The sequence below is a fragment of the Haliotis rufescens genome, unplaced genomic scaffold (assembly GCF_023055435.1).
Source record: "Haliotis rufescens isolate VD_foot unplaced genomic scaffold, xgHalRufe1.0.p SCAF_7, whole genome shotgun sequence".
NCBI classification, from domain to species: domain Eukaryota; kingdom Metazoa; phylum Mollusca; class Gastropoda; order Lepetellida; family Haliotidae; genus Haliotis; species Haliotis rufescens.
In genome coordinates, this window is record NW_025964361.1 from 30,826,719 (window position 1) to 30,843,741 (window position 17,023).

Consider the following 17,023-nt stretch of genomic DNA (forward strand, 5'->3'; position numbering starts at 1 on the left):
GACTAGTAACACGTGTTGAATATTAGTAGAGAAATATTTGAAATTGTAAATCTTTGTTTGGACATTTGGACCTCCCGACCTGACTAATTATAAATGTTAACAAACCTTATATCATGTGGTTAAAATTCAATTTCATAACAAAATATAGTCTGTTTACAGTATAACTCTGTTATATATGTACTTAGACATAATTAAACCATTGTGGTGATTAGGATCAATTATGTAAAAATATAATGTATTAAATACTATAATATTATCCTGATGCAATAATGTTACAGGTGCACAAGTTGTTACTGTGCGGGTATGCAGTCCAAGGCAGATAAGCCGTGCTGTCTGGATGTCGCTCCCATCAGTAACAAACTGGATACTTGAACCTCTGACTGCTGCGGATACATCATCACTCACCCTTAGCCACCATGAGGTCCCCCCCCAGCAAATACAGTATGTAGGCCTAACCTAATGAGTTCTTTACACCAGTGGGCCAGTAAGAGACGACCCAGGGCTCAAATTTCAAATAAAAAAATGCCCTGAAATCTTTGATAAAATTCTTTTCTGTATGAATGTATTGTGGCTCCAAATGTAGTTTCCAGGAATCAAATACTAAGTAGAGGTGGAAACAGATGTATGTGTCCCAAAGGAATTACCGTAGAACCCCACAATCAAGGAATGGGTAAATCATAATTATAAGTCTTTGTTGTTTGTTCGTTTGTTGTTCCCTTCAGCAATCTCCTGGAACAGTTTCAGATTATCTTCAATAAGTTCAGATTTATGAAATGTGCAATCATTTTTATATGAGTGAGTGAGTATGGTTTTACGCCGCTTTTAGCAATATTCCTGCAATATCACAAAGGGGAACACCACAAATGGTCTGCGTATATTGTGCCCATGTGGGGAATCGAACTTGGGTCTTCAGTGTGACGATCGAACGCTTTCACCACAAGGCTACCCAACACCTTTTTTATATGAACACTTGAAATGAAGTTTAGAAAACATATAATATGATTTACTTTCATCAATTTATTGTATTATGCATTTGAAGATATATCATGCACAACAAACAAATCTGACAAGTAAAATAAATCTTCAGTACCATAAATGTTTATTTTGCGAGCAAGTTGTGAAAACATATGTTACTTGTAAGGTGATATTAAAACATGTCCACAATATTTCAAGAAGTATTCAAACCAATAGTAATAAACACATTATGTCAACATGATAGAACTATAAACTGTATTGGTTAATATTGAATTATAAACTTGTAATAAAAATTATGCATATATCATCAATATAAGTTGCTTCTTAGATGGGCATCCCTCCAGATTGAATGACAAAAATATATATGTCTTTCTTTCATTCTTTCGACTAGTTCAGTTAATATACTCCCAAACTGGTATTTAGACGGGTTTCAATGATAATGTTATAAGGTTATTTGTCCAAAATACGCATTTGAGTATGCTGATTCGTAATTGGACTGGGAATTGAACCAGCATATCGTGAGTGAGCGAGTTGGGTTTAAGGCCGTTTTTAACAGTATTCCGGCGTGTTAGCTTAATTTGGGAGGAAAGCCCGAAGTGATGAAGGTCTGAGACATTTACCACTTCGGTGAAATCCATGAGCACGGGTATGGTGCTGGCAAACCTAGAAACATAATCGGGGCGAACCGGGATTCGAACCCACAATCATAGGTTTCTGGCGTTCCCAAGGGACGCAACTCTGCACAGCCACCCGTGCCCCCCACTGTTCATGGATCCTAATAATGATGTATTATTGGTTGTGACGCTTCTACAATGTAGTGGAGGTAGACATATCCAGTTGCAAAAAGCGCCGCAGTACGCTGAGAAGAGTTACATCCCTTAGGCGTTTGGTCGTAGGTTCGAATTCCAGATTCGCCCTGGTTCATAGTTTGTCGGCACCACAGCCGTACTCGCATGTTCCAAAGACGCGTGAATATGTGCGATCTGCATCACTACTCACTCACTCGTAGTTCCCGACATACCACAGCTTTAGGTCTGACCACGTCACAAGTTCATTTGCTGAAAACAGTTGCGTCGTTATTGTGAGTGAGTGAATGTGTTTTGTCTAATTCCCTTTAAGTAACGTTGCTGTCGTCTCATGGCGTGTCCTCTTGATGTCTGAGGAAAACCAGAAGGGATGTGGAAGGCACTATCTTAATACCTCCAGGCACTATCAGGCCACACGTGCCCCCTTTTGCATGTATAAATGTGTATAATGGCAAGGGCCTGTCCAAATCACAATGTCATCACCATCATGTCTAACCCTACATATTTATGAAATGACGACCTCAAATTACTTGAGCGATGCCGTATGTTGCAGTGTGTATCTGTACAATGTGACCTGCACTTGGAGCAGTATGTTACACAGTCTACAACTGTAAAATGTGACATGCACTTGGAGCAGTATGTTACAGTCTACAACTGTACAATGTGACCTGCATTTGGAGCAGTATTTTACAGTCTACAACTGTATAATGTGATCTGCATTTGGAGCAGTATTTTACAGTCTACAACTGTACAATGTGACCTTCACTTGGAGCAGTGCGTTACACGACTACAACTGTATAATGTGACCTGCATTTGGAGCAGTATTTTACAGTCTACAAATGTACAATGTGACCTGCACTTGGAGCAGTGTGTTACAGTCTACAACTGTACAATGTGATCTGCATTTGGAGCAGTGTGTTACAGTCTACAACTGTACAATGTGACCTGCCCTTGGAGCAGTGTGTTACAGTCTACAATTTTACAATGTGACCTGCACTTGGAGCAGTGCGTTACACGACTACAACTGTACAATGTGACATGCACTTGGAGCAGTGCGTTACACGACTAGAACTGTACAATGTGACCTGCACTTGGAGCAGTGTGTTACAGCCTACAACTGTACAATGTGACATGCACTTGGAGCAGTGCGTTACACAACTACAACTGTACAATGTGACCTGCACTTGGAGCAGTGTGTTACAGTCTACAACTGTACAATGTGACATGCACTTGGAGCAGTGCGTTACACAACTACAACTGTACAATGTGACCTGCACTTGGAGCAGTGTGTTACAGTCTACAACTGTACAATGTGACATGCACTTGGAGCAGTGTGTTACAGCCTACAACTGTACAATGTGACATGCACTTGGAGCAGTGTGTTACACGACTACAACTGTACAATGTGACGTGCACTTGGAGCAGTGCGTTACACGACTAAAACTGTAGAATGTGACCTGCACTTAGACAGTGTGTTACAGTCTACAACTGTACAATGTGACATGCACTTGGAGCAGTGTGTTACAGTCTACAACTGTACAATGTAGAATGCACTTGGAGCAGTGTGTTACACGACTACAACTGTACAATGTGACCTGCACTTGGAGCAGTGTGTTACAGTCTACAACTGTACAATGTGACATGCACTTGGAGCAGTGTGTTACAGTCTACAACTGTACAATGTGACATGCACTTGGAGCAGTGTGTTACACGACTACAACTGTACAATGTGACCTGCACTTGGAGCAGTGTGTTACACGACTACAACTGTACAATGTGACCTGCACTTGGAGCAGTGTGTTACAGTCTACAACTGTACAATGTGATCTGCACTTGGAGCAGTGTGTTACACGACTACAACTGTACAATGTGACCTGCACTTGGAGCAGTGTGTTACAGTCTACAACTGTACAATGTGACATGCACTTGGAGCAGTGTGTTACAGTCTACAACTGTACAATGTGACATGCACTTGGAGCAGTGTGTTACACGACTACAACTGTACAATGTGACCTGCACTTGGAGCAGTGTGTTACAGTCTACAACTGTACAATGTGATCTGCACTTGGAGCAGTGCGTTACACGACTACAACTGTACAATGTGACCTGCACTTGGAGCAGTGTGTTACAGTCTACAACTGTACAATGTGATCTGCATTTGGAGCAGTATGTTACAGTCTACAACTGTAGAATGTGGCCTGCACTTGGAGCAGTATGTTACAGTCTACAACTGTAAAATGTGACATGCACTTGGAGCAGTGCACTACACAGCCTACAACTGTACAATGCGAGCTGCACTTGGAGCAGTGCACTACACAGCCTACAACTGTACAATGTGATCTGCATTTGGAGCAGTATGTTACGGTCTACAACTGTACAATGTGACCTGCCCTTGGAGCAGTGCGTTACACGACTACAACTGTACAATGTGACCTGCACTTGGAGCAGTGTGTTACAGTCTACAACTGTACAATGTGGCATGCACTTGGAGCAGTGCGTTACACGACTACAACTGTACAATGTGACCTGCACTTGGAGCAGTGCGTTACACGACTACAACTGTACAATGTGACATGCACTTGGAGCAGTGCGTTACACGACTACAACTGTAAATGTGGCATGCACTTGGAGCAGTGCGTTACACGACTACAACTGTATAATGTGACCTGCACTTGGCGCAGTGCGTTACACGACTACAACTGTAGAATGTGGCCTGAACCTTCGAGTGTACCCTTGGCACTTCATGTTCACCTTTTTCTAACGCCACCATTGTGAGGTTAATTGGTGATTCTTAGAATTGGCTGTATCATGTTTTCAAGACACTGATCGATGATTGACTTTGCCTAGCAGCTTATATATCATAGCCGGTTTCCATGTTAGAATTACTTCCTCGGTGAATAATAACGTATATGTTTTTCAGGGATCAGTGCGTACTGGTTTGTTTCATCGTGAATAGTTTTCAGCTTTGAACTTATAAATCTTATATGTATGTCCCGCGGGCTAGACACAGACAATGCAATTATCTGATGAGATTGTAACAAAACAGAGATGGGTTTCTAGGGAAATGTTATTCTAGATTGCTTGAAATAGCAACATCCTGACAACATATTGTAGGGTTGAGATGTTCTGACATCATCGTATGTTGTTATAAAGTTATATATAGTTCTTTACTACACTTTCAAGATGCAGTGTATACACGTGAAGCTTTCAAATTAGTCGAATCAAAAGGAACCTCCAATAAACATATATTGGGATATGAAAAAGCATTAAGTTCGTTTACTGTAACTACCAGCATGTGAATATTGCATCTGTTTGCTGTTTATCACTGTTCCGGGAAATGGGACGATTCTGAGATTTGTACAGTGAGTGGGGCTGAGTGTAACGCAGCTGTGAAATCTATTTCAGATACTAGAACACGGGTGAAGTTCTGGGTTTGACGTGGTCATCTACCCGTGTTATTAAAGGGATCGGGTGGTCAGGCTCACTGGTTGGTGCATGTCATCGTATCCACATTGCGCAGATTCTCCTGATTGTCACTTGATTGTCGGGCCTAGTCTCGATTATCTTCAGGCCGCCGCCCTACAACCAAGTGCTGCCTTAAACAAAAACCAACCATGGGTGCCAGCTTGAGGAGGGAAGGACGCTTAGAGTGGCACATGTCAAAGACACAATTAGGGCGAGTTTGGAAGTCTGTAAAACACTCGCACAGCCCAACGTTTTTCTCTGAAATATGGACACACAATTAGAAATTTAAGAAAGATACGAACAACGAAAGGTTTTTTTCTATTATTTAATTGTCTAGTATTAGAAACATTCAAAGCAGAATTCTAGTTCAAGACACATGCTTAGACAGAAAAGTACCGCGGGGGGGGGGGGGGATTGGCCATGGTACCCTCCCCATGATTAGACGCTAGATAATGTTCAAATTTATCACTTTGTTATTTGAAAAAAATAAAACGGTGTAATTGTGTATGTCGCAAAAAACCCTCCCTTCCTTTATAGGTGCGACACAAATTACATAACATTATTTTATTGTGAATGTGAGCATGTGGAACAACTGGGTACTCCTTGCGGGGTCCAGTCGAACCGGCCACGCGTCATCACGGACAATACAAATGGTCATGATCTATTCATGATTATTTTCATAGCGTTATTTGTGTAATCCCATACCTTAGCTGAGACATCGACAACAATGAACCATTACCACGCACGTCACATGACTATTTTTACAGACTAAAAATAATAAATACAGTCGGTGATACTACTATACTTTCTATGTATTCGTGTCAATAGCAAAGTTCAGCATTGCAATAAAATGAGACGGCTTTAAATATATTTACATTGGTTTACTAATGTCAGCACTACTTCATGCGTACATAATCAGAAAGCTTTGATTGTATATTTAGATGTTTGTATATTTAACATAGGTGTACACACAATAACATAACAGGTTCCTGCTGCAATCAGTTCATCATGGCACTCATTGTGCTCGTCCCGGCGCCTATATCCGCATGTCCACCTCCAGGAGCTCGAGGTCATGCTGCAGGACAAATCGGTAGATATCAGTAGGGCCTTGTATATACGGGAAGCTGAAATACTCGGACCCATTCACTGAGAACTGAAACAGAGGGAAATATTTACCATTCAAACTGCAAACTCACTGACATTGAAATATAGTGTGAAAGAATGTTGGTGTGGTTATTTGTTTCGTCTCCTTTAGTTGATCACTTAAATCACTAGTGTTAGACAGAGGCATCAATCTGGACATGGATGTCGTGGATGTCTGGATGTTTGGCATTCTCGATTCCCCAGCGTCTCGTATATCAGCTCCATTATGATAAATACCCTGGAGACCCGTGAAGATCCGGGATAGAATAGGTCTTCAGCAACCCATGCTTGCCGTAAAAGGCGACTATGCTTGTCGTAAAAGGCGACTAACGGGATCGGGTGGTCAGTCTCGCTGACTTGGTTGATGCATGTCATCGATCCCAATTGCGCGGATCGATACTCATGATATTAATCACTGGATTGTCTGGACCAGACTCGATTATTTACAGATCGCCGTCATATAGCTGGAATATTGCTGAGTGCGGCGTTAAACAACAAAACAAACATTAGGTAGCATTAGGACCCCGTCTTCCTCTTATATTACCACTGTAGGGGAAGTAACATGTCACGGATACTCGAGTCGTGCTATTATGTACCGGTGGCGATCGGGTAGCCTAGTGGTTAAAGTGTTCGCTCGTCACGCCGAAAACCCGGGTTCGATTCCCGACATGGGTACAATGTGTGAAGCCCATTTCTGGTGTCCCCCGCCGTGATATTGCTGGAATATTGCTAGAAGCGGCGTAAAATCAAACTCACTCACTCACTATTATGTATCTTCTCAAATATAACTGGGGAAGCCTGGTAGCATTATGACCCCCGTCTTTCTCTACTATTACCCTTGGTTGGTGAGGGTGAGTTCAAGCTCACAAGCGACTTCTAACTCCTGTGCTAAGCTAGTAATACGGGGGTTGAGATCGTGACGTCACTTCCGCAACGAAACTTGGCCACGTGTGGGTCCAGGGCATGTATGTATATCATAATTGAATGCAGACATAATAATACGCTGGATAATCGAGAATGTTTGCACTACATGTTCTCCGTACCTCTATCTTGTCCTTCTTGGTCTCCATCAGGCAGGTGAATGTCGTGTTGAGAGGCCTGAAGGGGTCCCGAGTGTCAGTGACGGTGTTCACCCATGTGCCATTCAGCCTCTGCCTGCCCCACACCGACCCGTCGTCCCGCGCAAGTACGTGCAGTTCGATGTCCGCATTGTCGGAGAATACGTTTAACGTGTACCTGGAACACATTAAGGGAGTCAGGCATTTGTATTCTGTGATACAATGATCACATACTTACATCTTGACATATCTGTCAACTTCCTGCTGGGGTGATTCGACATAAAAATGCGATAAAACCATTTCCATATTCATCAGAATTCTCCACTGAAAGCAGACTCCAGTATACGATTCCGACTATATCAGAAGCATGTAGCCTAGTGGTTAAAGCGTTCGCTCGTCACGCCGAAAACCCGGGTTCGATTCCCGACATGGGTGCGATGTGTGAAGCCAATTTCTGGTGTTCCCCGCCGTGATATTACTGGGATATTGCTAAAAGCGGCGTTAAACCTCACTCACTCACGCAGAAGCATGTGTTTATGAATCACTACCAAATAGAGATGATACTAGGTGTTCACGAATAGGTGTGCGTACCCTGCCCCACTGTTGGCACCGTCACATGAAAAAAACATATTGAGTAATAAAGAACATATTCCAAACATATGGTATACTATGAGTGAGTGAGTATGGTTTTACGCTGCTTTTAGCAATATTCCAGCAATATCACGGCGGGGGACACCAGAAATGGGCTTCACACATTGTACCCATGTTGGGAATTGAACCCGGGTCTTCGGCGGAATATTGCTAAAAAGCAGCGTAAAACAATACTCACTCACTCACTTTACTTGTTTACCAATCCAGCTTCAAATAGTTGGTGGCGTACAATTGGACATGATCTTTCTAGTTCGAAGATTTCAAAAAGCGCCATACGACAGTGTGATGGTAAAATGTGCAGGAAATTGCCAAGTGCGAGCATCAGTGACGAAAGTTTGGTACAGTTCCCTATTTTCACATGTACAATAATTATGTTCCCGTGTGTTTTTTCTGGTAAACAATTCACTAGGTATCATTATAGTACTTCCCAAGTGTCTTATCAGTATTATTGTTATTCATCCCCCTTTCAGGTATATTTCTAATCGTTTTAAAATATTTTTTCTTAGTTCTAGTTAGGTAAACTTTGATCCTTAATCCGCTTAAGTGGGGGCCATCTCGTAAGCGATGTTTCCATTAGAATGGGTTAGCTCACCAACTTTCAGTGAACAATGTTTTATACTGATTAGTGAGCGATGTTTGATATTTTAAATACCCGTCTTAGTGTTTGTCTTGAGAGTTATGGGAGTTTATGTGATGGACAAAATGGCTTCTGTGAAAAAGAAGCACTAGTTCACATGATATATACGTTATATTCTATAATCAACAACCGAAAGCTATCTAAATGTGCTAACTTTGATTGTAACATTGACGCAAAGAAAGCTTTCGATCGATTATTCGTGACTGTCTCTGGTAAACATTAAAAATGTAAATGGTAATTTCTACTAAGCTGTTAAAGCGTTGTATGAAAACAATCGGGCAATAGTTTCTGTAAAGAGTCATTTAACCAATGTTTGTTTTTTAATTCATGGTGGTGTTAAGCAAGGCTGCGTGTTGTCGCCGACGTTATTTGTGGCTTGGTTGCATGTTAATGATCTTAACTGTGATATTAATATTGATGGATCCATGCAGGATGCATGAAGGTTGACTTATGATGCGGGGTGTGTGTATATACATGTATGTAGGCATGTGAGTATGGGTACCATTCGTCACCACTCGCAGGGGGGGGGGGGGGGGGGGGGGGGGGGGGGGCACGGATGGCCCAGTCGTCTAAGGCGCCGCGATTCGCTGTGCAGATTTGCGTCCCTTGGGCACGCCAGAAACCTATGATTGTGGGTCCGAATCACGGTTTGCCCCGATTATGTTTCTAGGTTTGTCAGCACCATACCCGTGCTTGTAGGTTTCACGGAAGTGGTAAACGTCTGAGCCCTGCATCAATTCGGGCTTACCTACCACATTAAGCTGACACACCGTGATATAACAGGAATACTGTTAAAAGCGGCGTTAAACCCAACTTACACACTCGTAACCTGCAGCAAGAAGACGCATCCCCCTTTCCATGAATGTTATGTGCGACAATACGACATACCAATCAGAATGCGCTTATGACTTCAAGTACTTTCAAAGAATCCCTCAGGAATAATTTGTGATTTTACATGTCTTGCATCTAAACATGTACTCAATATACAGTTATATATGTTCAATCTTACTGTATAATACCGTAAGTCCCGATATGTATAAATAGAACGTGGAATATACATGGTATATGGGGGAAATATAAATGAATCATTTCGCAACGAGTTGACAATTCACGGCAAACACGAAAACGTCGTTTTTTTCCGTATATGGTCATTGGACGGAAAAACGACGTTATTTGGACGTTTTCAAACCATCGTTTTTCCGTCCAAATAACGTCGTTATTTGACATCGGAATTTACTGGGAGAGAACGATAGCGTTAAGCTCCTCCCTTTCTTGACTGACATTGTCAATCAAGCAACAGCGTCTACCGGTATTTCTACTTCTCAGATTTCATTGGTCAGTCCCCGCGTGTTAGATTACAGGCCCGCGTTTGACGCTGCACTCGAAGCGCTTAGCGGAAGTACTGAAATCAATCGTTCTGCGCATGCGGATTACTTAATGCCTTGACCAAATTTTCCGTTCCGTGCATGCGCGATTTCGCGTATTGTTTCCTAGATTTAATGTCACAACTATTTGACAATGGTTCATAAACACAGTCACGTGAAGGTTCGGAATCGTAACGAGTAACTCCATTTAAATTGAAGAGGATCCCCAGTGATATGGGAGATTCCAAGATGAAACTATTCTATGGCTATCTAGGCTGCCACCCAAACCGATCTAAACGGGACCCGATAGCTTATTGTATGCTATATAGTCATATGGAAGTGGACAAGAACTATACATTGTATTCCGGCCGATTGTTCTTGCATTTACTTATAAGTCAGGAAAATGGACTTAAAAGGGGAGTTGTTGAATGTAATTATTTTAATTATTAAATGTTGCCTATACACTTATCTGGACGAACTTCTCATTGTTCTGTTTATGTCATCCTATATACTATTAGAATGTTACCGTTCTAAAGTCAACCCCTCACATAACATTATATTGTTGATAGTATCAAAGTTTAATCAACAATATCAAGAGCAGCGATTTAAACCACTGAAACACCCAAACACAAGGCTGTTATCAAGCGCCAGTGCAGACGTGATGCAACGTAAAAACTGTATCGTGATGTCTTCAGAAATACAATTATACTACGAGATAGTACGGCTAACGCTGACTCACCGGTGGAACAAAGACAATATCGCTAATACAGATATAACGTATTTGAATGTTAATACTAAAGACAAACAATCATTATTTTTGCAGTAACGATATAACACGTATACACGTTTATTGTTAACTTTCATCAGTTTTGCTCTTCATTTTAATAACTTTGTTTTCACATATATATGTAGCAATACCCGACAAGCATGTCATACATAATTATGGGGCAGTTTTCAATCGTGTACTGACTTTCTCTGGTGTTAATGAGCGAAGTTTATTGGCTTGTGTGTAAAACCCCGTTTTTCTGGTAATCCTATTATTACTTAGTTTATTTCTATCTAATGACACCCTGTTCTCTGGATCATGGCTCCGTGACTATCCATAACAATTAAGATGAACATTCAGTTCAAGTAAATGAATGAGTTTGTTTTGACGCTACAGTCAGTCAAAAAACCAATGCTGTGAGGTTTGATAACACACTTCTACCAGGTTGAACATCGTGGATCCTCATTTTCTGCCTAAAGAGTATCATAGTTCATATGCTAATCCATCTGCGAATACCCTCCCACTCAAGATGACCTTACTTGTTGCTAAATCTATCATCTATCCCCCCAATCTCACCCCCCCCCGCCCCCATCCCCCACACGCACGCACGCACACACGCAAACACGCACACACGCACGCACACACACACACACACACACACACACAACTGACCTAAACAACCTGGACAGGAAATACTGCTGATAGCCTCTGGTCAACTCAGCCGCGCCACCGCAGAATGTTCGTCCAACTCTGCAGGGGGCATTCTCAGTGGCTTCAAACGCGCTGAAATGTTTTCGCCTTGCATCCAAGATGGTGGACAAGTGAAATCGTATGAAATTTGGCTATTTTAGGTCCTCTCTCTTTTTTGATTACCCAATAAAGTCAATTCATAGTTACACGGTTGTGAAGAAGCTTACAACTTTATAAGACTTATTCATCTCATTCCAAAAAAGCTACTCGCGCTCACATAAAGTTGTAGTTATTATGTCACTGTTTTATTTCTTTAAAAATATATTACATGTTCAACAATAACAATTAAGATGAACATTCAATTTCCGATATAAGTAAATGAATAGGTGTGTTTTACGCCACAATCAGTCAAAGACCAACGTTGTCCGGTCTGATGACACACAATCTACCAGGTAGCACATTGTGTACACCCTATCCCCATTGAAGTCTCCACTGTGGGTATTCCTGGGGACGAAAAGGCCCCATGTACCTAGGAATTTCATCACTACATTCATGCGCGGCATTCTCTGCCTAAAGAAGATCATATAGTTAACATGCTAATCCAACTCGAACTACCATCCCGCTCAAGATGAATGTTTTATGTAACATCCAACAGGCCCACATTTACGCAAGCACGCACGCACGCACGCACGCACGCACGCACGCACGCACACATATATTTGGATTTACCAATCCCTGAATTGAGAAGACGTGCGTTACGAAGCTCCTCCAAGTCATCATCAATATCCGTATATGTCTGTGATATCATTACCCATCCAAAGCCGAATATACATTTATTGTGTTTTCTTGACAACAAATGTTATAATTGATATAACACTTTCTGAGTAAAGTACAGATTCTCGTACTTTCTTGGGTTGAGTCCCGTCCGGGATTTGAACCCACACTGTGAGTGAGGCACCCAATCGCCAGAACACAAAGTTGGCGATCTAACCCAGCCACCGAACCGAAAATGTTAGTCCAGATGACGTATACTTTGTGTACTCCTCTGACAAGAGAAAAATGGCACGGCTTCTATGACCGAAAGCTTTGAACCAACAATGCCTTTAAGAAAGTGGTCAACAGTAACACACATTATATTTGGATACCACTTTCTCAGAAAACTACATATTTTTAGGGTGAAGATAATAGACGTTGATGGTTGATTATCAATGGACAAATTAAAGCCAAAACCTAACTTATGAATGATTGGTAATGGGAAATGGACAATGGGCAAACGGGAGGCGGGGTAATCAGCGCCATGTCAGTTATCTGTTGGCTTCCCTTGTTGCGTTCCCTTCTTTGCTATCTTTTTACTTTTGTTGTTCTTACAGGTACAAATATAGGTTCTCTGCCTCATAGCATTTAATAATATGCACCTGATGAAGGAGAAAGTATATATTCCGAAACGCAGTGTTCCTCCGTTGACATCCATAAATATTTTTCCTTGTGTGTATCAGTTCTTAATGCCCTTCAAAGACTCAATCTAGCTTTGTTTTTAAATGCGGTGATATTTGCGTAGAATATAATATGGTCATGCCTATATACATTTAGGTCTTTGTCTACATAAGGATTTAGTCATACAATTTAGAGCTAAGGACATTGCTAATTCTGCAGGAATGAAGTACACGTCATAGCAAGCTGTGATCTTTATTCATACTTTAGATATTCGTAATGGAGATCTGTAACTGAAGTTTACCGTAATCTTCCGCAACTCTCACCTCCTGACCAGTTGAACGTCTTAGTGCATTCAGATGCCATTGTAAAATTCCAGGCTGCCCCTCTTTCTGTGATGTTTTGACGGATGAAATCTATTGCGTTATAATAATCTCTGTTTGCTGATATATAATATGTACAGGTTGTAAAATATTTACGATATTTTAAACGTGTAATTCGATGCATATGCAATGCAATGTGAACATAAGTGCGGATGCACGAAGGCGGTTATAGTCATAGTTATAGTTCGATGAATGTTGGGGAATGGTGGGAGGATGGATTATGTATGAAAGCATGCGCATGGATCCATGATGGCTGACGTAGACATTATGGTGGGGAAAGAAGAATGTGATTTGTGTGTGTGTGTGTGTGTGTGTGTGTGTGTGCGTGCGTGCGTGCGTGCGTGCATGCGTGCATGCGTGCATGCGTGCATGCGTTGTGATACGAGGGTTGGCGAACATGTTGTCAGATGATTGTGTGAGTAAGTTAAGTGGTTGAGGATGTGGCAAGTATGAGTATTGATACATGCAGACTTGGGGTTGGGGGACTGGGTGTGCCTGTACTGAGGTCTTTTGTTTCACTCACTTATAGTGTTTTCTTTCACTCAAATACTGTTTTACGCATTTTAATGACTGAAACTGTAGTGGCTCAAAGGTCATACTGGCCGGGCATTCAACATATCTACCCCAACTACATACGTAGCCATTTTTATGGTGTACAATTCTTCTTCTACCTCACACACACACACACACACACACACACACACACACACACACACACACACACACACACACACACACACACACACACACACACACACACACACACACACACACACACACACACACACACGCATTAATTGTTTTATTAAATGTATCTTCGAGAGTCAGTAAGACACTAGAAATAACTGCCTTTGTTCTGTAAACCTCACCTCGCCGCTTCCTTTGTGGACTGAGGTTTCACATTTGTAAAATGATCTCTCTTATCTGTCTGTACCATCAACTTAACTGCCCTCACCCCCTGCAGTTTTCCCGTCCCATATTGCCAAGCAGGTGACCCACAAGGAGGAATACCGCCCTCCCTCAGTCCAGTGATACTGTGCCTAGCACAATATGTTGGGGATACGTAGCCTTGCTGTGGGCAAACATTTTGTAACAATTTGGCAAACTTTGATATGTAAACAGCAAATATTATTCAGTTTGATTTCAACAAAAACGGAAAAAATCGGATCCTACTTATTTTGTGGATACCATAACAATAAATCAAGCCAATAGATCGTTTGAGCTGGCATGAATATAAAAAAAATTAGCAAGTCGATAGTCATAATTCCCTCTGTTGGTCCCACGTGAAATGTTCTTCATGAATAGAATAGATGGCTGATACACGTTCGACCGAATAATATCATTTGCTAACTTCAACTGTTCATCTAATTTCCATGAATGTATGTTACATAGTTCACATGTTTATGGGCTTCTTCACTGAATGTATAGTGTGGAGGACTACTTCACTTGAAGATAAGTAACATAAATAATGATGATAATTATGATAGTATTGCCATTATTATTCCTTCAGATTATTAAAAAAAACGTTATTATGTTTTCATAGAGAGAAAGAGGTATGGAGATTGTGAGATTATTTTTAGCATCGGAATTGTTAACATAATTCTTAAAGATATTATGTTTTGTTTGTTTGTTGTTAAATGCTGCACTCAGCAGTGTAAGGATATTAAAACATTACATTTAGGTTCAGTTGTATTTTTATATTTGTATCATTTTACAAATGTTACAGAGACCTGATAAGGGATATATAATAATGTATAGTCGCTATTCTTAAAGTAAGAATATGTTAGATTTATCAACCAGAAATATTGCACACAAGAGGATAATCATATTTCTTGACACTATTCAAAGTCGAAGTCAACGATATTTGTGTATGTTATTGCTACATGACACGGATACGTCATGATAAAGCAATTAGAAATTGGCATTTGATGATATAAGATAGCTTCGCGATAAATCACAAAGAACAAAGAAGGAAGCGATATTTATTTCACGATAAAACATTGTTCTATCATGACGTCATTTATTGAGATTCGAACATGCACTCGCAACTTGAAAAGTAAAATTTGTAAATTTGACCTTATTTTTGAGAGGTATGTGTCTAGTGAGTTGTTCCCAATAAATGTTGCTGGAGAATCCGAAAGTGAGAGTGATATGACAATCGGTATTGGGAGAAAAGGTACAGATGATTGACGAGAAAATTGTGAGAATATGCGGGACCAAACTCAAATCCTAAAATGGATTATCTAGCATGGCCGCTGTCGGATTCTATTCAAGGAATCATTATTATTTAAGTACGGGTAAATATTGTAAAGCGTGTATTTTTTCCAAATTTAACACCCTAAAAGAGGCTGTACGTAATGTTGATATCTCATATAGAAATAAACGAGTCTCGGTCGTTGTTTATCGTACAATAAACAACTCCCACTCGTCGTTTGTTTCTTAATTACATGACCATATACACTAACATTATATCTTTTCATGTTTATCGGTCAACAAAAGCGACATAAGCATTTCCATTATCATGAGAAACCCTTGCCAAAAGTAGCGCCAACTGCACCATTGCAACAACATCAGGAGCATGTTTGATGATTCATCATAATAAATGATGACATTGGATGCTCGCAAAAACGCGAGCTCATTCCGATCCACTAGTGGCACCCGTCACAAACACATCCAAAGGCAAGCCAATTGATCACCCGAAAAGGCAGAGAATTGCATCTGACATCATTTTTGTCATTGATACGTCAAACCTGGAAATGCCGTCTACACGTCCAACACAAAGCCCAAGCCAGGACCTAAATCCTTAAAACCCGGCCAAAGTTCTGTTAATTACATACATTTCCCCCTAACCTTAAATAATCTATACTAGTTCTGAAGTAAATCGTATTTACCCGTATGAATCGTCTTATGTTATTTATTGCCGATAAACAGAATATGCACACTTTCTGAAAGTACTGTGTGATAAGTCACGCACCAAACCTATACTCTCGATATACATGCTGCTCTTACTTAAAAAAGAATATTGGGTTAACAAGATACGTATATTAAAGTACCATGCTTTCCTGATGTGCTCTCATTCTAATTTGAAATAATGGCATAAATAGTTACCACTCATCTTTCAATATTTTTCAAGGTTGGGTTAATCACGAACATATTTGAATATGTACAACATCTATACTTACTTATCTTTATACTTAAAGGCATCAGGTTTGTCTGTCATAAGACCCCGAAACAAATATGTCCAACACAGCCCAATATTTGGCTCTTGGCTCCTTGTTCTTATATTTTATAAGTATTGTTTAAACAACTGTTTTTTCTGTAAAATATGTTCATTTCAGAAATTAGATGTTATTCTAGCATTAGGTCTGTGGTATGTTCGTAGATGACTGTAGAAAATGGAATAATTATGTGAGTAATCGGGTTAATACCACGTTCAGCAATATTCAGCCATATTGCAATATTGGTTTCCAACATACATGACGGACCATGAAATTATGACTTGAATTTGGACCTGGCTTTCTGGTGTGATGTAACACCCCAGAATCTCCGGTAGAAAAAGGGCTCAAAGCACGAATTAAGATCACGAGATGATACTGACGTATGCATCTGGACATATATTTGCGTAGTATTACTACCTTAATTCATCAGTATATA

The 17,023-nt window shown here is 40.6% G+C and overlaps 1 protein-coding gene across 1 annotated transcript in view; it reads right to left on the reverse strand.

The window, feature by feature from the left end:
* Positions 1-1,714: 1,714 nt before the first annotated feature.
* Positions 1,715-17,023, reverse strand: part of LOC124148095 — a 46,946-nt gene continuing 31,637 nt past the window's right edge. Inside the window, exons 4-5 of the mRNA XM_046519032.2 lie at positions 7,433-7,625; positions 1,715-6,399 (exon numbers count right to left, since the gene is read on the reverse strand). Of these exons, the coding sequence (XP_046374988.2) occupies positions 6,283-6,399; positions 7,433-7,625 (310 nt within the window). The 3' untranslated portion in view covers positions 1,715-6,282. The remainder of the gene's footprint in view (positions 6,400-7,432; positions 7,626-17,023) is intronic.